At 40.0% G+C, this 23,046-nt stretch overlaps 1 protein-coding gene across 1 annotated transcript in view; it reads left to right on the forward strand.

Moving 5' to 3' along the window:
• RANBP17 (RAN binding protein 17) overlaps window positions 278-23,046 on the forward strand; it is a 356,127-nt gene continuing 333,358 nt past the window's right edge. The window contains exons 1-3 of the mRNA XM_018065634.1: window positions 278-418; window positions 15,577-15,723; window positions 19,179-19,269. Of these exons, the coding sequence (XP_017921123.1) occupies window positions 401-418; window positions 15,577-15,723; window positions 19,179-19,269 (256 nt within the window). The 5' untranslated portion in view covers window positions 278-400. The remainder of the gene's footprint in view (window positions 419-15,576; window positions 15,724-19,178; window positions 19,270-23,046) is intronic.

The following is a 23,046-nucleotide window of genomic DNA, read 5'->3' on the forward strand; positions in this document are numbered from 1 at the left end:
GCCGTAGGTATAGATGCGCTCTAGGAGACACGGGTCAAAGAGAGTCTGTGGGAGACGTAGTCAGGACCCTCGGCAGTTGCGCTGGGGGGCGTTGTGTCAAGAGGCGGAGGGCTGACATCACCACCCACCTGAGGCAGCGGCCGTTGAAACTTGAGCGCGGTGGGGGAGGGGGCATTTAGATTCCTGGGCCCCGGTCCCCGCCCCGTCGGGCCCGCCCGCCCGCGCTCGCCCCGCCCCGCCGGCCCCGCCCCGTCCGGAGCTTCGAGCGCCACACTCGCGAGGCTGAAGCGACGAGCGAGCGGCGCAGGGACCCCGCGGCCGGCTGGGGCTCCGGTGGCGCCCGCCTACGCTCCCCGCCCTCGGGCGCTCGGGGCGCTGACCGGCGCCGCCTCCCGGGAAGATGGCGCTGCACCTCCAGGTCAGTGCGCTCTGCGCCGTGGATCCCCGCCCCGCCGCTCCGGGAATCCGGCGGGGCGCTGGGGTCTGGAGACTGAGGGCCGAGTCCGGCGACGGAGGCCGCGGAGCCGCCGGCCGGTGCGTCGGAGCCCTAGTCCCGGTTCCTGGCCAGGGATCAGGCACTGGTCTGGGCTGCCCACCCCAGGCCCGGGCCCGAGGAAGGGGCGGCCCGAGCTCGGGGATGGAGGCTGGAGGGGCAGGGGCTAGGCTGGAGGTCGCCCCTCGAGAGAGGTGCGGATGCTGAGGACCGGCCGCGCGGGAGCCCGCCCTCCCGGGTGCCGCCGCCCGGGCGCACCGAGGTTCGGCGGCGCCAGAGCAGGTGGGAGCCCGGCAGTACCGGGCCAGCTTTCCCGCCGCGTCTCCGGCCGCGGCTCCATCGTCAGCCTCCACACAGTTCGGAGGGAGCTCGAGAGGGGCCTGCGTCCGCCGCAGGAGCGGCTCTGCAGTTGGACTTGAATTGGCCAGAGCCGGCAGGGGCTCTGTTTGTGGGGAGTGGCGAAGGAGGGCACTGCAGCAGCCTCATTGGAGGAGGAAACCGGGGCAGGACGCGCACTGGGAGCGCAGAAACGGTCAGGATGGGATGCGGGCTGGAGGAAGGCTCAAATATTCAGATGTACTCGGGCGCTTTGGCATATGCATCCAGTCATTTATTCAAGAAACATTGTAGAGCCTCCTCGGCACCCACCCCGTCTCCCCCCGCCCCCCGCCCCCGGGTCTCAAGCGCTGTGTAGAGTTCTGGGATAAAGAATTACATCATCTTATTAGCATCCTTGCCCTCATGAAATTCACAGATAATTACAGTAAATGTGAAAAATGATGTGATAGAATTAATCACAGGATATCATGGGAATATTGAAAGGGGCAGTCAACTCTGTGTGTTTGTGTGTGTCGGGAAGCAGTGAGGCAGAGGTGCTGTGCTTGTCAGGCAAGCTTTTTTGAGCTTCCGTTCATCCACTTACTAATTGAATTCCTACTTTGCTAGGTACTTAAGATAAAACTCTCTCAAAACTTTATGATTTGTATAGTCAGGGAACTTGCAGTCTAGTGGATCTTGAAAGAACTGTAGGAGTTTCGCCGAGCAAAGAGAAAGGGAAGGATAGAGGCAAAAGGACAATGTGAGTCAAGTCAAAGAATTGTGGAAGAACATGGCACACTGGGGTAGTTCAGTGGACTGGAGCTTAGGTTCATATGAAAGGGAAGGGAGGAGGGGAGGCTGTGGAGGCAGGAGATGACCTTGGAGAGATAGGCAATTTCATAACATGGTGATAGTGTATCTAAGTGTCCCAACCCTTTGTAGACTTCTTTGGGCCCCCTGAGACTACAATGATTCATTACCTAATTATTGATTCTTCCAAAGGGTCCTTTCTTTTCACCATCCACTCTCCTATCAGGTAATTGACAGCTCAGGAGATAGTAAGCCTGACGCATTGTTTTGATTCCTCGCCATTGCTAAGGGTCTCCAGGTCAAAATAATGTTATTTATTACCACTTTAGTAAAAATGCCCTTCGGGAAATCTTCACTGGCAGAATCTCACAGGGAGGGCTTTGGGATTGTAAATAGATAAACAGTTGTTCATAGTTCAGGTGTAAATCTTGAGGGCAATTAAAAACTATGGTGGAAGTTTGGAACAGTTTCAGAATTGGAAAGATATGCATAATAGTAAATCACCCAGTCTGGAAGATTTCTTCATACTTTAGGTAGTGGTGGAAAAATGAGCTCCTAATGCCAGAACTACCCAAATTGGTTTCTTCGGACTCTCTCACAGCAGCTCTGGGCAGCTTAAAAGTGAAGTTGGACAAATGAAAGACCTGACGGTCTGAGGGGCCTGAAAAAAGCTCTGAACCTTTTCAGTTTGAATTGTTTTCAGTCTGTGGATCATATTGTTACCCAGTTAACTCAAGGAACATTTATTACTAATGATAACTGGTACCTAGCATTTGGAATTTTTCCACGCTTCTAGATTTTGAATCGTACTAGCTTGAGAGGTGTATGTATACAGTTGGCTTGTTGTATCTGTGAGTTTTGCATCAGTGGATTCAGCCAACTGTGGATTAAACATATTAAAGAAAAAATTCCAGAAAGTTTAAAAAAACTTGAATTTGCCACACCCTGGCAACTATTTACATATCATTTATATTGAATTTACAACTATTTATATAGCATTTATATTGTATTAGGTATGGGCTCCCCACGTGGTGCAGTGGTAAAGAATCTGCCTGCCAACCCAGGAGCTGCAGGAGACACTGGGTTCAGTCCCTGGATGGGGAAGGTACCATGGAGGAGGAAATGGCAACCTACTCTAGTATTCGTTCTTGGAAAATCCCATGGATACTCTGGGAGAGGGAGAGGGTGGGATGATTTGGGAGAATGGCATTGAAACATGTGTACGATCATGTAAGAAACGAATCGCCAGTCTGTGTTCGATACAGGATACAGGATGCTTGGGGCTGGTGCATGGGGATGATCCAGAGAGATGATACGGGGTAGGAGGTGGGAAGGGGGTTCAGGATTGGGAACTCATGTACACCCGTGGTGGATTCATGTCAGTGTATGGCAAAACCAATACAGTATTGTAAAGCAAAATAAAGTAAAAATAAAAACTTAAAATTAAAAAAAAAAAAAAAAAAGAAAATCCCATGGATAGAGGTGCCTGGCGGGCTATAGTCTGTAGGGTCGCAAAGAGTGGGACGTGACTGAGCAGCTGAGCACACACACATGTCTATTAGGTATTAAATGTATTATGAGATGATTTAAATTGATAGAGGTTATATGCAAATCCTGTGCCATTTTATATAAGGAATGAGCATCTTTGGGTTTTGGTTATCTGCAGGATGGCCTGGAACCAGTCCCCCTACTGTATGTGCATACATACATTTTATTCCTGAAGACACTGAGTCTTAGAACAATTGTGACTTGCCCAAGGCTACAGAACTAGAGTAACCCTAGTAATTAATAATTCCATATTCTTTCATACCAATATCTTGCAGTCATCTACACAAACAGGTAGTTGGTAAAACATTATGCCATTTTGGCGCAAGTGGATTTGTGTAAGGTGAGATTAGGTTACTACTTCACAATCTTTTTCAAATTATGGCATACATAAAGAATTGGGTAATTGGTAATTGGGTGGTCCATTGACATAAACTACTCATAACTAAAAGCCTGGCTGCCTGAAGGGCAAGGGGATCAATATCTTAGACATTCCTATAATCTATTCAAGGCACATGCATTCTGATTAGGAAGTTGTGAGTTAGGATACTCTGTCCCAAAGGAAGAAATGAATCTGGATTGTCTTAGAGGAGACAGTCCAGGTTAGTGGGCAAGGAAGAGAGGAAAGAGGTTTCTGGGATCAAGGAAGAGGTCGGCACTTTAGATTTCACAGAGGAATCTTGGGAAGAATTAAGAGGTAACATTAGGAAAACTTTAGGAGATGCAGTTAGTTGATCTTTTTAGCTTCCCAGAACCTGGGACCATAGTCATGCTTCTTAATACCCAGCCAGGATAGTGTACCTGATTTGATCTAGATATGATTATTAACAGTTAGAATCATGAGGAGAAAGGGGTTTGGCAAAGATGGTCCTGGGGTTGTGGAGCTGAATGGGTGAAACTATAGACAAGAGACCAGTGTGGTGTTTTATAGTTAACTGAAGAAACTATTTACAGTTTGTGTCGATCTGCTATTTGCCAGGAGCTAGATCAAGCTTTCTCTTGTCCTTTCTCTCTTAATCTTCATAATTATTTTGAAAGGTGGTTTTGAAACCTGCAGTTTCAAAAGTGAGGTTTAGAAAGGCTAGATAATTTGCTTGAGGTCACTTTAATAATAGTGACTTTTTAAATAGTTGGACAAATTCCAGGCTTCCACAATGATTCCAGAAGAAACCCCTAAAGAAATCCAGGGCACTGTAGGCCACAGTTGTAAAATACTGTTCTGTTGGTCTGCTGTCTATGAATATCATGCAGAGGTGTTGAGTATGAGTCTTTATTTTAAAGGAATTGGTAGGACTTTATGATGAGTTGTTATACACTTGGCATTAGCTAAACTGCAATGTTTGAGGGCACAGTTTGCAAGACTACCCTCACTACTGACGCCACTCGCGTATTTGGGAGTCAGTGCCATTCTCAGGTTTAACAGAAGGACTCACATCATTCACTGAAAGCTATCATACCCAAGTTTATTATTGGGAAAGCACACGTACTAAATTGATTGGAAGAGAGGTGCATAGGGCAGAATCTGGAAGCATTCTGAAGCAAAGCTGTTTGGTCCTCAGGGCATGTTACTCTCCCATCATATATGTGTGGCAGTAAGCACCGAGTATTGCAGACCAGGGAAGCATGACCTGAGCTTTGAGTTCTGGAATTTTTGTTGGGGCTTCTTTTTGTAGTTGTGATTGGTTGGGTGCCGCATGATTGACCTGAGCGTTCAGGTCAAATGGGACCATGCTGTCTAAAGTCCGCAGCCTGGGGCTGGTGGCTGAGTGGTAAAGAACCTCCCTGCCAGTGCAGGAGATGCAGGTTGGGTCCCTGCTCCGGGATCCCCAAGTGACGGATCAGCTAAGCCAGGGTGCCACAGCTATTGAGCCGGTACACAAGAGCCCGGGAACTGCAACTACTAAGCCCATGTGCCACGACTGCTGAAGGCCAGGCGCTACACCTCCTGAAGCTGCCTCCTGCTAGAGCCTGTGCTTTGCAACAAGAGAAGCCGCTGCAGTGAGAAGCCTGCGTGCTGCAACAAAGTAAGCCCTGCTCTCTGCAGCTCGAGGAAGCCCACACATCAATGAAAACACAGCATAGTCAAAGATAAATAAAAAGGAAAAAAAAGTCCCCACCCTAAAACACTTCTGGTATTTTTGGTGTGGTCAGCTGCCAATTTAAGACTGTGGGGTGTGGCCTACTGACCCCGCCCCCCAGTCTTAACAAAAACATTCCTATCCTAAACATAGATTACCTCCCAGAATCTGAGGGCAAAGGCAAGACTTTTCTCTGGGCAAGACCAAACTCTTAACTATATAGGAGGGACTAAGGAGAAGGAAAAGCAAAAGATAACATTAAAATTGTAAATCTAAATTCTGTTCTACACCTCTGAAACAAAGGGACTCTTAATGTGAAAATCTGTGGGAAATATGTTCAATTCAGTTTCTGACATGTTGGGGCTGTTTTCAACATCTTTCTGGATTTCCAAGAAGAAGAAATTTATAGGTAAATATAAAGATGGTGAACAGACAAGGTTGAAAGTATGGACTAGGATATCATCTGCAGGTTGATGATGACTAAGGTAAAAGGTCAGCCACTGTTTCCTCATCTATTTGCCATGCAGTATGGGACCAGATGCCATGATCTTAGTTTTCTGAATGTTGAGCTTTAAGCCAACTTTTTCACTCTCCTCTTTCACTGTCATCAAGAGGCTCTTTAGTTCTTCTTCACTTGCTGCCATAAGGGTGGTGTTATCTGCATATCTGAGGTTATTGGGATTTCTTCCAGCAATCTTGATTCCAGCTTGTGCTTCATCCAGCTCAGCGTTTCTCATGATGTGCTCTTCATATAAGTTAAATAAGCAGGGTGACAATATACAGCCTCGAGGTACTCCTTTTCCTATTTGGAACCAGTCTGTTATTCCATGTCCAGTTCTAACTGTTGCTTCCTGACTCGCATACAGATTTTTCAAGAGGCAGGTCAGGTGGTCTGGTATTCCCATCTCTTTCAGAATTTTCCACAGTTTGTTGTGATCGACACAGACAAAGGCTTTGGCATAGTCAGTAAAGCAGAAGTAGATGTTTTTCTGTTTTTTTTCCGATGATCCAGCAGATGTTGGCAATTTGATCTCTGGTTTCTCTGCCTTTTCTAAAACCAGCTTGAACATCTGGAAGTTCATGGTTCACGTATTGCTGAAGCCTGGCTTGGAGAATTTTGAGCATTACTTTACTAGCGTGTGAGATGAGTGCAATTGTGGGGTAGTTTGAGCATTCTTTGGCATTGCCTTTCTTTGGGATTGGAATGAAAATTGACCTTTTCTAGTCCTGTGGCCACTGCAGATGGTGACTGCAGCCATGAAATTAAAAGACACTTACTCCTTGGAAGGAAAGTTATGACCAACCTAGACAGCATATTAAAAAGCAGAGACATTACTTTGCCAACAAAGGTCCATCTCATCAAGGCTATGGTTTTTCCAGTGGTCATGTATGGATATGAGAGTTGGACTATAAAGAAAGCTGAGTGCCAAAGAATTGATGCTTTTGAACTGTGGTGTTGGAGAAGACTCTTGAGAGTCCCTTAGACTGCAAGGAGATCCAGCCAGTCCAGCCTAAAGAAGATCAGTCCTGAGTGTTCATTGGAAGGACTGCTTGCTGTTGAAGCTGAAACTCCAATACTTTGGCCACCTGATGCGAAGAGCTGACTCCTTTGAAAAGACCCTGATGCTGGGAAAGATTGAAGGCAGGAGGAGAAGGGGATGACAGAGGATGAGATGGTTGGATGGCATCACTGACTCAATAGACATGAGTTTGGGTAAACTCCGGGCGTTGGTGATGGACAGGGAGGCCTGGAATCTTGTGGTCCATGGGGTTGTGAAGAGTTGGACACGACTAAACAACTAAACTGAACTGTAAAAGGTGGTAAGGTGGCAGGGTGTTGAGACAACATGTGGTTGGGGTCTATAGATTTGTATGTGACTCAGAATTGACCATTTGCTCTATTTGAGCTATGTGTGTGTATATACACACACGCACACACGCACGCACACATATATGTATTTGATTGCTCAGCCTCAGGGTTCTTTTTTTTTGGTCTGTAAAATGGATGTGCTAAAATATGTAATTTACAGGAGTCTACTTTTCTACTTCTAAAAAGTAGAAGATGGAAATACTTTTGTAAACTATAAATCACTAAAACAAATATGATCCAATTCATTTAGAAGGAGAAGTTCTAAGAGGCCCAGAAATAAGCCTTCGGGTGCTCAGGAAAAGTTAATAAAGGGAGGGAAAAACAAAGAGTTTGTGGGAAATGAGTAATTGTGAGATAAAGGCGCTTTATTAATGGCAGTTAAGAGGTTTAATTCCAGAAGGCAGGAAAGATACAGGGAAGTAATTGAAAAGAATTTAAATTTAATTGAGGTGGGATTTTTGAGTTCATCAATTTATTGTTTTATTATGAGGGAACATTTTTCTCTAGAACAAAAGAAAAAACCCTTCATTTTTTTCAGCTTTCTTGAGGTTCTCTTGTTATTGTTTAGTGGCTAAGCTGTGTCCAGCTCTTTTGTGACTCCGTGGACTGTAATTCATAGGCTTCTCTGTCCATGGGATTTCCCAGGCAAGAATACCGTTTCCTTCTCCTTCCTGAAGTTTAATTGACAAATAATAAACCACACATACTGGATGAATTTTGACATAGTGTATAACTGTGAAACCATCACTGAAATTAAGATAATGAACATATCTATCACCCCCCAAGTTTCCTTATACCCCCTTGCTTAATCCTCCCTTGCTTAATCCCCCCTTGCTGCTTCCCTATCCTTCCCTATCTTCCCACTCTCTCCTCCGTCCCCAGCCTGAAACCACTGATCTGCTTTCTTTTATTATAGAATCATGTAAATATATACTCTTTTTTTGGTCTTGCTTCTTTTACCTATTGATAGATACACGATGAGAGTTACTGTATAGAAAGAAGTATGTCAGGTACAAAGGGCAGAAATGAGTCCAGAATAACTTGGAAGATCCTTGTTTAGACTGTAGGCAGGATTATATTATCTCCTAGGCTATGGAAATTGGGTACTGTCCTTGAATGTTTGATAGTAAATAAATCTATGGGAGTTAGGTGATGTCCAGTGCTACTTGTTATTTATTTATATGGGCTTCTAATGTTGATAAGAAGCCCAGAAGAAAATTTCATAACTCAAACCCAATTTGTCAACACATTGAGAAGGGATCCATTTCTCTGAGGCATGCTTATGTTAACCATATTCTCAGACATCACTGTAAAACTAAGATGCAGTTTATCAGTTCACCGTGAAAAGTAAAGTCTCTCTATAAAGAGACTCTCTATAAAGAGACAGAATCCCTGTGAAATCAAATGCTATTCAGAAGATTGCTTAGTTGCTCAGCAATCATCACATTATGAGTTTAACTCTATGAAATGTTCACATAATGCTTTTCCAACAGGGTAAGGATTTTTGTGTATGTTCACTTTTCACTTTCCTGCATTGGAGAAGGAAATGGCAACCCACTCCAGTGTTCTTGCCTGGAGAATCCCAGGGACAGGGGAGCCTGGTGGGCTGCCGTCTGTGGGGTCGCACAGAGTTGGACACGACTGAAGCAAGTTAGCAGCAGCAGCAACATCCCTTTCTCTAAAAATGATTTCATATGCCAGGCATTTATTTAATTGTTATCATTACAGAGAAAGAATAACTTGGTTTTTTTTTTTTTCCCTTTGTTTCAGTCTTAGGAGAAAGTTCAAATCTTTACCTTTTTATCTTACACTGCCCTTCAGTGGTTAATAATTTGAAAGGCATTTGGGGAAAAAAGGGTCATTGATAACATTGTTGATGTAAACAAGTCTGTGTTGGAGTTCTCTAAATCAATATAGCAAAAAGGACAAAATTCCAGAACTTTTCTATATTACTTAGATATCCTTGAATTGATTAATATTAATGTTTGTGTTTCCTGGGGCTGTTGTGATAAATTACCACAAACTGGGTGAGTTAAAAAAATGAAAATTTATTCTTTTATAGGTACGGAAGCCAGAAATCTGAAATTAATGTGTTGACAGGATTGGTCTCCTCTTGGAGCCCTTGAGGGAGAAACTGTGCCATACTTTGCCCCTAAGTTCTGATAGCTGCTTGCGGTTCTTGGTGGTCCTTGGCTTGTAGCTATATCATCCCAGTCGTTGCCACATCCTTCCTAAGACCTATTTACTTGTGTCTCTGCACCTGAAATGTCCCTCTCTCTTTTATGAATGACTGGATTTAGAGCCTGCCCTAAATCCCTCGGTTTGATCTCATCCCTCCATCCTTAATTTAAGGATTTACAAAGACTTTATTTACAAATATTTCAAAAGTATTGGGGGTTAGGACTTGGATATATCTTTTAGGAGGATACAGTTCCATCCATTGGAATACTATTATTAGGTAATACTAGTAATAAACAATTAATCTTTATAGGGTGTAAAGTGTACTAGAAGTTACGTGGCCCTAACTCATTTAATCCTCCCAGCAAACCTATGAGGTATATGCTATTGTTAGTATCAGTTATTGCTGGCTTTTGTTTTTCAGTAGTTAGATTTTGTCACTATTTCTGGCTTCATTTTTTTTTACACTCAGAGTCTACTTCTTCAGAGTCTAGACCTATTGATATATAGTTGAATGTATGATAGCAGGATCAGTTTATAATTAAATTATTCTGGGTATTATCAGCTCGAAAATTCAGCCCTTTAAATTTATTAGATGAAGGAAAATACTTCTGAGGTTGATCATGAGTCACAAGAGGGAAAATGGTAGATCTTTTCATTTTATGTTTCTTACCCTTGGAGGAAACATGAGAATTCATATGTATTCATGAACCATACGTTTTCTATACATTTTAATGTTATAAACAGTATGTAGTAGCACTATTAGGGCTTGTTGGGACAATCCAGGTAGAGGAAATGTTTAAAATGTGGTTCATTTGAGGTCCTTTATCTTAATTATCCTTTGGAAACCTTTCTTTTGTACTTTTATTTTCACTATAGCAAAAAATTATCTAGTCTGGGATGTTGCGCTCTAGCCTGGATAAAGAAGTGGAAAATTCTGTAAAGAAACAAGGAGCGAGAACTATAAAGAATAAAGGGAGTTAGAGGAGGTTTCATTTCAGTGTTTCTTACGTATTCCTATTTGTTGTTGTTTAGTCACTAAGTTGTGTCTGACTCCGTGACCCCACGGACTGCAGTGCGCCAGGCTTCTCTAGCCTTCACCATCTCTTGGAATTTGCTCAAACTCATGTTCACTGAGTTGGTGACACTATTCAACTTTCTCATCCTCTGTAGCCCTCTTCTGTTCTTATTTGGCAAAGGGATATGCATCTGAGGGAATGCTTAGACTAGTGTAGCTGTAAGACTGCTACATAAAAATTCAAGCCAGAAAGGATAAAAAAATGGCATTACTTTCGACTATGCCATTACTTTCATATGCCTACCTGATATTAAAATCTGTGCCAGTTTTTTTTGACCTCCAAAGAATAATTCTCTAAGTTCAAACTGAAGTAGTTTTAGTAAGATGCCTTTAGCAAAAATTCTCTAAAGCTGAGAGGAATACTGAACTCATTTAAAAAATTTTCTTTCAGATTTTATCCATATATCCTGTATCTTTTGATGAGATTATATTTATAAATGAATGAATGATTACAGAATGAATTGTTCTTTTTTTATTTTTAAAATTTACTTGTTTATCCTCATCTATATTTTTATACAATTTTTAAATGTTAAAGTTATTACAAAATAACTTTGTTATTACAGTAGATTGTTTTACAGTATATCGTAGCCTGTCTTACCCCCAATAGTTTGCACCTCCCACTCCCCAAGCCCTATATTGCCTCTTTCTACCTTCCCTCCACAGGTAACCACAAGTTTGTTTTCTGTATCTGTGAATCTGTTTCTTTTTTGTTATATTAACTAGTTTGTTGTGTTTTTTAGATTCTGCATATATAGGTGATATCATTCACTCTTTTTCTTCCTCTCCTCTGACTAATTTCACTTAGCATAATGCCCCCCAATCTGGTAAAAGAATCCTGTAATGCAGGAGACCCAGTTTGATTCCTGGGTCAGGAAGATCTGCTGGAGAGGGAATAGGCTACTGACTCCAGTGTTCTTGGGCTTCCCTTGTAGCTCAGCTGATAAAGAATCTGCCTGCAATATGGGAGACTTGGGTTCGATACCTGGGTTAGAATGAGCCCATGGAGAAGGGAAAGGCTACCCACTCCAGTATTCTGGCCTGGGAATGCCAGGGACTGTATAGTCCATGGGGTCGCCAAGAGTCGAACACGACTGAGCAACTTTCAATGCCTCCCAAGTCCATCCATGTTGCTGTAAATGGCAAAATTTCATTATTTTTTATGGTTGAGATATTCTGTTGGTGTGGCAAACCGCTTCAGTATTCTTGCCTTGAGAATCCCATGAACAGTATGAAAAGGCAAAAAGATATACCACTGAAAGATGGTCCCCAGGTCAGTAGGTGCCCAGTATGCTCCTGGAGAAGAGTGGAAAAATAATTCCAGAAAGAATGGAGAGATGGAGCCAAAGCAAAAGCAGCACCCAGTTGTGGATGTGACTGGTGACGGAAGTAAAGTCTGATGCTGTAAAGAGCAGTATTGCATAGGAACCTGTAACTTTAGGTCCATGAATCACGGTTAATTGGAAATCAAACAGAAGATGATGGCAAGAGTAAACATCAACATTTTAGGAATGAGTGAACTAAAGTGGGCTGGTATGGGCAAATTTATCTCGGATGACCTTTATATCTACTACTGTGGGCAAGAGTCCCTTAGGAGAAATGGAGTAGCCCTCATAGTCAACAAAAGAGTCCAAAATGCAGTACTTGGATGCAGTCTCAAAAATGACAGAATGATCTGTTTGTTTCCAAGGCAACCCATTCAATATCACAGTAATCCAAGTCTGTACCCCAATCAGTAATGCTGAAGAAGCTGAAGTTGAATGGTTCTATGAAGACTTACAAGACCTAGAACTAACACCCAAAAAGGTTGTCTTCTTAGTTATAGGGGACTGGAATGCAAAAGATAGAGATACCTGGAATAACAGGCAAGTTTGGCTTTGGAGTACAAAATGAAGCAGGGCAAAGGCTAATAGAGTTTTGCCAAGAGAATGCACTGGTCGTAGCAAACACCCTCTTCCACCAACACCAAGACTCTACACGTGGACATCACCAGATGGTCAGTACCAAAATCAGACTGATTATATTCTTTGTAGCCAAAGATGGAGAAGCTCTGTACAGTCAGCAAAAACAAGAGCAAGAGCTGACTGTGGCTCAGATCATGAACTCCTTATTGCAAAATTCAGACTTGAAGGAAGTAGGAAAAACCACTAGACCATTCAGGTATGACCTAAATCAAATCCCATACGATTATACAGTGGAAGTGAGAAATTCCAGGGATTAGATCTGATAGAGTGCCTGAAGAACTGTGGACAGAGGTTCGTGACATTGTACAGAAGGCAGTGATCAAGACCATCCCCAAGAAAAAGAAATGCAAAAAGGCAAACTGGTCGTCTGAGGAGGCCTTACAAATAGCTGAGAAAAGAAGAGAAGCTAAAGGCAAAGGAGAAAAGGAAAGATATATCCATTTGAAAGCAGAATTCCAGAGATTAGCAAGGAGAGATAAGAAAGCCTTCCTTGGTGATCAGTGCAAAGAAGTAGAGGAAAACAATAGAATGGGAAAGACTAGAGGTCTCTTCAAGAAAATTAGAGATACCAAGGGAATATTTCATGGAAAGATATATACAATAAAGGACCAAAATGGTATGGACCTAACAGAAGCAGAAGATAGTAAAGAGGTGGCAAGAATACATAGAAGAACTATATTAAAAAGATCTTTATGACCCAGATAATTACAATGGTGTGTTCACTCACCAGGAGCCAGACATTTTGGAATGCGAAGTCAAGTGGGCCTTAGGAAGCATCACTATGACCAAAACTAGTGTAGGTGATGGAATTCCAGCTGAGCTATTTCAAATCCTAAAAGATGATGCTGTGAAAACGCTGCCCTCAATTTGCCAGCAAATTTGGAAAACTCAGCAGTGGCCAGGACTGGAAAAGGTCAGTTTTCATTCCAATCTCAAAGAAAGGCAATGCCAAAGAATGCTCAAACTACCGCATCATTGCACTCATCTCACACGCTAGCAAAGTAATGCTCAAAATTCTCCAAGCCAGGCTTCAGCAGTACGTGAACCGTAAACTTCTATATGTTCAAACTGGATTTAGAAAAGGCAGAGGAACCATAGATCAAATTGCAAACATACTTTGGATCATCAAAAAAGCAAGAGTTCCAAAATAATTCTGCTTTATTGAGTACGCCAACGCCTTTGACTCTGTGGATCACAACAAACTGGAAAATTCTTAAAGAGATGGGAACACCAGACCACCTGACCTGCCTCCTGAGAAATCTGTATGCAGGTCAAGAAGCAACAGAACTGGACATGGAACAACACACTGGTTCCAAATCAGGAAAGGATATGTCAAGGCTGTACTGTCACCCTGCTCATTTAGCTTCTATGCAGAGTGCATCATGCAGAATGCTGGGCTGGATGAAGCACAGGTTGGAATCAGTTTGCCGGGAGAAGTATCAGTAACCTCAGATATGCAGATGGCACCACCCTTATGGCAGAAAGCGAAGAAGAACTAAAGAGCCTCTTGATGAAGGTGAAAAAGGAGAGTGAGAAATCTGACTTAAAACTCAGCATTCAGACAACTAAGATTATGGCTTCCGGTCTTATCACTTTATGGCAAATAGATGGGGAAACAGTGGAAACAGTGACAGTGTTTATTTTTGGGGGCTCCAAAATCACTGCAGATGGTAACTTCAGCCATGAAATTAAAAGACGCTTACTCCTTGGAAGGAAAGTTATGACCAACCTAGACAGCACATTAAAAAGCAGAGACATTACTTTGCCAACAAAGGTCCGTATAGTCAAAGCTATGGCTCTTCCAGTAGTCATGTATGGATGTAAGAGTTGGACTATAAAGAAAGCTGAGTGCTGAAGAATTGATGCTTTTGAACTGTGGTGTTGGAGAAGACTCTTGAGAGTTCCTTGAACTTCAAGGAAATCCAATCAGTCCATCCTAAAGGAAATCAATCCTGAATATTCATTGGAAGGACTGCTGTTGAAGCTGAAACTCCAGTACTTTGGCCACCTCGTGCAAAGAACTGACTCATTGGAAAAGACCCTGATGCTGGGAAAGGTTGAAGGCGGGAGGAGAAGGGGATGACAGAAGATGAGATGGTTGAGTGGCATTACCACCTCAATGGACATGAGTTTGAGCAAGATCCAGGATTTGGTGACGGACAGGGAATCCTGGAGCGCTGCAGTCCATGGGGTCGCAAGGCGTCGGACATGAGTGAGTGACTGAGCTGATGTGTGTGTTTGTGTGTGTACCACATCTTCTTGACTCATTCATCTGCTCTTGAACACTTAGGTTTATTCCATATCTTGGCAGTTGTAAATCGTGCTGTGAACATTGCGGTTCATGTAGCTTTTCAAATTAGTGCTTTTAGGTTTTTTGGATATATATCCTGGGTTTTGCTGGGTCATATGGTTCTATTTTAGTTTTTTGAGGAACCTCCCTACTGTGACCAAAGTGGCTACACTACTTTACATTCCCACCAACAATGTATGAGGGCTCCCTTTTCTCCACGTTTTTGCCAGTATTTGTTATTTGTGTTCTTTCTAATGCTAAGCGCAATGAATTATTCCTTGTATCTATAACATAGAATCTGCAATATGATCGCTGGCTATAAGTAACATGGGGTTAAGTCATAGTTCCTGAGAATCATGCCAGAGTTCACCTGCAGCACAATGAGTCACTAGTTCAGAAGACCTACACCAGTGTGTATTTATATCTTTTTATATAGATGGAGCTGTTGAGTCTGAAAAAGAATGTAAATTGACATAATGTCTGCAACTTGCACCTGGTAGTTCCCCTCACTCATCTCTTTACCTTCATTTGGCATCTCCTCCTTGCTGTCCGTTTACCAGTCATACTGATCGTTTAGTGCCTTGAGATGATTGTGCTCTATTCTGGACCCCAGGAAATGCTGTTCTTTGTCTGGACTGTTTTCTGTTTCACATGACTGGTCCTTTCTGGTCACTATAGATGTTACCACTTTAGGCATGCCTTTTTAAACTCCTTGAATTAGGCAAGTCCCCCTCTTTCTGTACTTCTTTTCCATCACAGAACTATCAATTTAAATTTAAATAATTGAGAGCTTTTTTTTGTTCAATGCTAACCCCTAGTAAGTGGAAGTAACTCAATAAGTATTTATTGACTTGATGAGTACATTCATGATATTTGCATCTCTTATTTCCTGTGATTAACATATTTATTTATTTTTTTTCCACTAAGTAAAATGCTAATTTTTTTTCTTCTCAAGAGTTTGGCTGAATTGGAAGCATTGTGTACTCATCTCTACATAGGGACTGATCTTACACAAAGAATAGAGGCTGAGAAAGCGCTCCTGGAACTTATTGACAGCCCAGAATGTCTCAGCAAGTGTCAACTTTTATTAGAACAAGGAACAGTAAGTATCTGATAATAGCAATTAACAATGAAAGATCGGTAGGTATCAGTTCAGTTCAGTCGCTCAGTTGTGTCAGTGTTAATCAATGCCTGTAGGTTAGCAGTGTCGGTTAACTGATACGTATTACCACGTGTCTTTTTACTGTGGTTTATTTGACTGCAAAGAATTGGAATGCCTAGAAAGAATATTTAGGAAAGATCCCAGGAGGTAGAAATAGCATGAATCGAAATACTTTCTTGATTCCTCTTGGTCCCCTTCTATCAGTGGTAAAAGTTATATTTTAAAAAGTTGGAATTAAAAAAGTCTAGGTGGAAGAAGCAGATTGTAATTAACTCTGAAATGTAAAGGAATGATTCAGAGGAATGCTGATTCCTTCTTGCCTTCCTGTCTTATAGAGTTTCATAGCCATTCATTCAGCATCACTTAGCAAATATTTTATTGTAAAAGCAGGCACTGTATTACCTACTTGCTTTATCTACATGCATTAAAGTAACTCATGGTTTATCTGAGAAGGCGTAGACGTTTAAATAAAGAGCTGTGGAACGATGTGGTAGGCACTGTAGTCAGAGGTTGTAGAGCAGAGGTTGGAAAAAAGCAGCCTTTTTCTGTAAAGGGCCAGATTGTAAATATTTTAGTCTTTGTGGACCAAGATGAAAAATCAAGGATGTTTTGTAAATATGCCTATCAGAAGAGAGAAAAAAATTTCCATGAAGTTTTATTGATGAAATTTAAAATAATTACAATTGAGTACAGTTTTCTGTAGTGTAAGTCTACTGATGAAAAGAATTGAATTATTCTTTTAGGGATAACATTTTGCTTAATTAAGGTTCAGAGTTGGTATTTCCTGTCATTAGCATTGATTGCAAATGTCCATATGTTAATACTTATTTGTAAAGAGATTTTACAAATTTCATCTTTAAAAATGTCTTTTCAACAGATGGGTACTGCCAAGTATTGATATCAGTTTATGAGCATATGATGTTAATTAAGCATATTCATCACTTAGATGGCATGTATAAAACTACATTAAAATTTCTCTTGATATTTGCCTTTTAGGATGTGATTATATTCTAGATTAATCACTTCCAGTTGAAGGTTAGGTGAAGGTGCCTGAATTGCTCAGTTAAATGGATTTTGAAATTTCCTTTGCACTTACATCAAGGCCTAGAAAATGTGCTGTTTCAAACATAGTTTGAACTCCAAAAATATACTCAGGAATAGAGATTTGGCTACTTGTTTTAACATTTGACAGTGTGGAAAGTGTATAAAACAGCTTGATATTATTTGTGATTTAATCAGTGTTAGTTGTTATTGGAATGACTTTATTACATTTTTAAGTTTCATATTAGTACTAAGCACTGTTTGCCTTTTATATAATTTTGTAACGTTAGGTTGAATTCATTAAAAGACTTATCAAGTGTGCAGCGAAAACTAATTTCAAAAGCCATTTAATGTTTAACAATAGCGGATTAAGATGGTTCTTCTCATTCAGAAAATTTTCAGTCTTAGTCCTGAGCCAAAAAAAAAAAAAAATTATGGTAAGACTTTACCACTGCCAGGCTAAGCTTCTGTTTCCGATAGGAATTGTCAGAACCGAAGATGAGTTCATGAAAGTGAATTAAAATCCACCGTTAATACCATTGATTCATTAACACATGATAGATTCAAATATTTACTACAAAGTGACTACTGATGAATAATAAGATGAATAACCAGACTCTAGACTCTTACGTTTTCACAAGCTTTGTAAATTTGTCCAGCTAAGCCTTTTCTGTTCCATATATTTTTACCATTGCTTGTGACACGTTTTAGCAACCACTTTAGGTTGTACAAATTAGTATTTTCTCAGCTTCTTTGAAAATATTCTGCCCAGTAGTTTCATGCAGAGTCTTCATGAAGATTAATTCTTTAGTTGCTTCAAATTTAGCATTGGGTTCTAGAATAAGCAGATCATATTGGTAACAGTATGAGCTGTACGTGTTGATAACATCTGTCAACTCATAAAGAACTAAGGAGAGCCTCCAAATCTTTCACCTGGTTTGAAATTGAATTTTGATGTTGCTCTGTTGTTTTCAACTGTCCGGGCCTTATTCTCATTGAAAGGCAAGTAGTCTGAAATTCATTTTTTCTGCATGTGTAACTTTGGCTACTGAAAATAATGGTGATTTAATTAACTCTTTGTTGGTAAGTGGCCTTTCTCACTTGGCTAACAAGTAAGCCATTTCAAAACCTAACTTTGGTTGTAGTCTTTATTATTTTGTAGAGAAATTTCCGTGTTACATACATTCTGTTTAAATTTTTCTTCTTTTTCTGACTTGATTCCCTGTGAGTTAGGCATATTGGCAGGAGTACCTAGTCTGATATTGTCAGCGTATATTGTATTCTTTTAGGACAGCTATAGTGCCATTGCATAAAAAGCACATTGCTTTGCTCTCTAATTCAATAACAAAATAATCCACATTTCACTGTGCCTTAAAAGTTAGACATTTGAAGTCTACTCCTATCTTTTCTTGTTTTGACATGACAGATATGTGCTGGTAATAATAAAAGGTACATGTCATGTCATGGTGATACTCATGGTACTTTATATGCTGTGAGAGTTAGTAAGTACATCTAGAAGTTTATAGTGCATTGAGCAGCAGCAGGAGGCACCGAGTGCCATATACTGTTCTAACTGTTTGACTCTGTTGGTGTAGTCTGAATGCAGACATAGACAGTGTGTAAATGAGTGAGTGTGGCTATGTTCTATTGAATTTTGTTTATGGATTGAAATTTAAATTTCATGTAATTTTAACATATCATGAAATAGTATTAATATTATTATTATATTTTTTGCCAACTGTTTAAAATGGTAAAAACCATTCATAGCTCATGGGCCTTGCAAGAACAGACAGGATTTGATCCACAGGGCTTAGTTTGCTGACCTCTCATCTAGAGAATAAAAAAGAAAGCACTGCCTTTACAAGAGATTGCCGGGGATATAGTGAATAACTGAACAGGATTTTGAAGGCTTGAGCACGCTTCATTAAGACAGTTAGTGGCCAGAGTGAATACAGCCAATATGGATCTGAAGGAGAGGAGAGGTCAGGGTAGGAAAGACATTGAAAGGAACGGTAAGAGGGCTGTTCTGGACGGAGGATAGTGAAGAGAAGAACCAGATGAATTTGAAGAGATAATCAGAGGCCAGATCATGCAGTACTGTGTAGACATGATAAGTGTATTCTGTTTGAACTTGCTCATTATCATTTTTTTCCTCTAAACTGCTTGCTGTTTGCAGAGGCTTCCTCATGCGCCCTTATGAGGGATTTTTCTGTTCGTATGTGTATGTTTGTCTGTGTATATTTTATCCCTTGTAGATCTGCCAATTTGGAAAACCAGAAAAATAACCAATATTGCATAGGAAAAGTTGCTATCATAGAATATGATAATAATAAATAAAATATATTTCTTTACAGACATCCTATGCTCAACTCCTTGCAGCAACTTGTCTTTCAAAACTTGTTAGCCGAGTCAGTCCTTTGCCAGTTGAACAGAGAATAGATATCAGTAAGTGGTTTATTATGCTTTTTTAAATCATATTGCACTTTAAAAATAACTTTTCTTTTAAATATACTCAACTGTTAACAGACTTGCAAGTTATTCTGTCATTTTTAAAGATGAGTAGTCAAGTCTCCTTTACACATGTGGTGATGAATGATGATGTGTAATACAAAAATGTGTCATCAAAAAAGCATCTGTTTAGTTTGATAATAAATAATAAGAACTAGCATTTTATTGTCTATACCAGGGTCCCCAAATCCCTGGACTGCAGATTCTCAACCTGTTAGGAACCCAGTCACACAGCAGGAGGTGAATGGCAGACAAGGAAGGAAAGATTCATCTGCTGCTCCCCACTTGAATTACTGCCTGAACCATCCCTCTCACCACCAACACACCATGGGAAAATTGTCTTCCATGAAACTGGTCCCTGGTGACGAAAGGTGGGGACCAGTCGTCTATACCATATACTAGTATTTGCACTATCTCATTTTATTTACCAGACTTCTGAGATGGGCACTATTGTTACCCTCATTTTATAAATGAGGAAATTTCATTTGATAGGCTCTATAATGTACGCAAGCTCACACAGCTAGAAGAAATAGAGCTGATTCAAATTTACACAGTTTGTGTGGAGTCCACGCTCCTAGTGATTGTCTTAACTTCATATACAACTAGATGATGGGAAAAGTCTACTCTCTGTTCTCAGAATGCTGTAACATAATTACGTGGAATGCATATAAAATTGAAAGACATGTCCTTCTTACTAGGAAAATAATGTGTTTAGGGATGAACAGTGCTTGAAACAGTGTAGTTGGAAAATTATTTCTGTGATATACCAATATGTTTTTCAAAGGTAAGATATTAATAAGATTTTAAGTGTGTGTGTGTTTTTCGTGTGGACAAAGCTCTAATAGTTGAGGTATGGGGGTTTTTTTTGGTTATCTTTTTTTATTGGACGTTGACTGTTGACTCATTCTACTCTCTAGCCTCAAGGGTCGCATGGTTCATGTTTGTGTAACAGAAAAATTAAAGTATAATATTATGTATGATGGTTCTTTTAAGCTCAGTTTTTGAATGATCAAATCCCACAATGATTCATCATTTGTCTTGTATGTTTGATATTTCTCTTTAAGTACCTAAGAACAGAGGGAAACTTCTTCAACTTGATAAAGAACATCTACCAAAAAACCTGTGGGCTGAAGACTATCTAGAGGAGAATTTATCCATTCTCTCATGGACTTGTGTGCTTAAGAAAGCAAAAGAGAAATCTGCAGTTTAAAAAATAAGTCAAATGTTATAAACCTGTCATAATGTGATTTTGTTTAACTTTATACACAAACATATTTTAGGCAGACTCTTTTTTTTGGAGCACTTTTAGCTTCACAGAAAAATTGAGCAAAAAGCACAAAGAATTTTTGTATACCCCTCTGGTCCTGTACATGTATAGCCTCCCTCAGTATTAGCATCCACCATTATCAGCATCCTGCACCAGAGTGGGTACCTTTGTTACAGCTGATTAGCCTACATTGATACATCATTATCGCCCAAACTCTGTAGTTTACGTTAGAGTTCAGTGTTGGTGTTGTTGGTGTTGTATAGTCTGTGGGGTTGGATAAATGTGTAAATGACACATACCCTCCTTTACTGTATTATATACAGTACTTTACTGCCCTAAAACACCTGTGTTCCAACTGTTCATCTCTCCCTTCCCTCTAACTCCTGGCAACCACTGATCTTTTTATTCTTTCCGTAGTTTTGCCTTTTTAGAATGTCATATAGTTGAGATTATGTGTGTAACCTTTTCAGATTGGCTTCTTTTACTTAGTAATATGCATTTAAGGTTCTCCATGTTTTCTCATGGCTTAGTAGATCGTTTCTTTTTAACACTGACTGACATGTCATTGTCTGAATGCACCCTGGTTTATCTGTTCACCTACTACAGTTTATCATTTCACCTGTTGAAGTACACCTTGATTTCTTCCAAGTTTTGGCAATTATGAATAAAGCTGCTATAAAGCAGGTTTCTGTGTGTATATAAGTTCTCACCTCGTTTGGGTAAATACTAAGGAGAGTGCTGTATGTATGTATGAAAAGAGTACGTTTAGATTTATAAGGAATCACCAAACTGCCTTCCAAAGGGGCTGCACCAGTTTTACATTCTTATTAGCAGTGAGAATCCCATCCTCCCACAGACTTGCCAACATCTGGTGTTTTCAGTGTTGTGGATTTTGACCGTTCTTATATAGCTTCCTAATACATGTCATGTTGAATGTCTTTTCATATGCTTATTTGTCATCTGTATATTTTCTTTGGTGAGGTGTCTAAATCTTTTGCCTATTTTTAAATCTTTCTTATTGTTGAGTTTTAAGAGTTCCTTGTATATTTTTGTAAATAGTCCTTTATCAGGTCTTTTGCAAAAATTTCCCCCCAGTTTGTGGGTTGTCTTCTCATTCCTATGGTCAGAAGCTTTTAATTTTAATGAAGTCCACATTATCAATTATTTTTTAATGTTATTCGTAAAACGTCATCACTAAACCTAAGGTCACCTATATTTTATTCCTTTTATCTTTTAGGGGTTTTTATAGTTTTGCATTTTATGTTTAGAGTTGTGATCCATTTTTAATTAGTTTTTGTGAAAAGTGAACATTTTGTGTTTAGATTTCTTTTTTTTTGCATGTGGAGGTCCATTTCTGCCACCATTTGTTGGAAAGACTCTCTTTACTCCATTTTATCACCTTTGCTCCTTTGTCAAAGATCAGTTGAATGTATTTATGTGGCTCTATTTCTGGGTTCTCTCTTCTGCTCTATTGATCTATTTGTCTGTTCTTTCACAAGTACCACACAGTCTTGATTACTGTAGCTTTATAAAAATAAGTCTTAAAGTTAGATAGTGTCAGACCTCCAATTTTGTTTTTCTCCTTTAGTATTGTGTTGGGTCTTCTGGATCTTTTGCCTCTCTATATAAACGTTAGAATCAATTTGTCAGTATCCAGATTGGTTGGATTTTTATTGGAATTGCAATTGAATCTATAAATCAGTTTGGGAAGAACTGACATCTTGACAGCATTGAGTCTTCCTATTCATGAACATGGGATATCTCTTCATTTATGTAGTTCTTTGATTTTATTCATCAGCTGTGTTTTTTTTCATAGATGTTCTTTATGAAGTTGAGAAGGTTCCCCGTCTGTTTTCCCTGTTTGCTTAAAAAAAATTTTTTTTATCATGAATGGCTGTTGGATTTTTTTAAAATCTTTTTTTATATCTGTTATGATCATGTGATTTTTCTTCTTTAGCCCATTGATGTGATGGATTACATTACATTAATTGATTTTCAGATGTTGAACAATGCTTGCATACCTAGGATACATGCCACTTGGATGTTATATAAAACTCTTTTTATACATTGTTGAATTGCTTTGCCAGTAATTTGTTGAGGATTTTTGTTTCTATATTGATAAGAGATATTTTGCTCAACTATAAGTTTTCTTGTCTTGTTTTTGTCTGCTTTTGTATTAAGGTAATGTTGGCCTTATAGAATGAGTTAGGAGGAATTCCCTCTGCTTCTTTTTTTCGTGGAAGAGATTGTAGAGAATTAGTAAAATTTCTTTCTTAAATATTTGGTAGAATTCATCAGTGAACCCATCCAGGCCTGGTGTTTTCTGTTTTGGAAGGTTATTAATTACTGACTCAATTTAATAGATATGGGTCTATTCAAATTGTTTCTTTCACTTACATTTTTTAAGTGGATACTTAAAAGTGTACTCATTAAGAATGAATGTACTT

Source organism: Capra hircus, chromosome 20 (assembly GCF_001704415.2).
Source record: "Capra hircus breed San Clemente chromosome 20, ASM170441v1, whole genome shotgun sequence".
Taxonomy (NCBI): Eukaryota; Metazoa; Chordata; class Mammalia; order Artiodactyla; family Bovidae; genus Capra; species Capra hircus.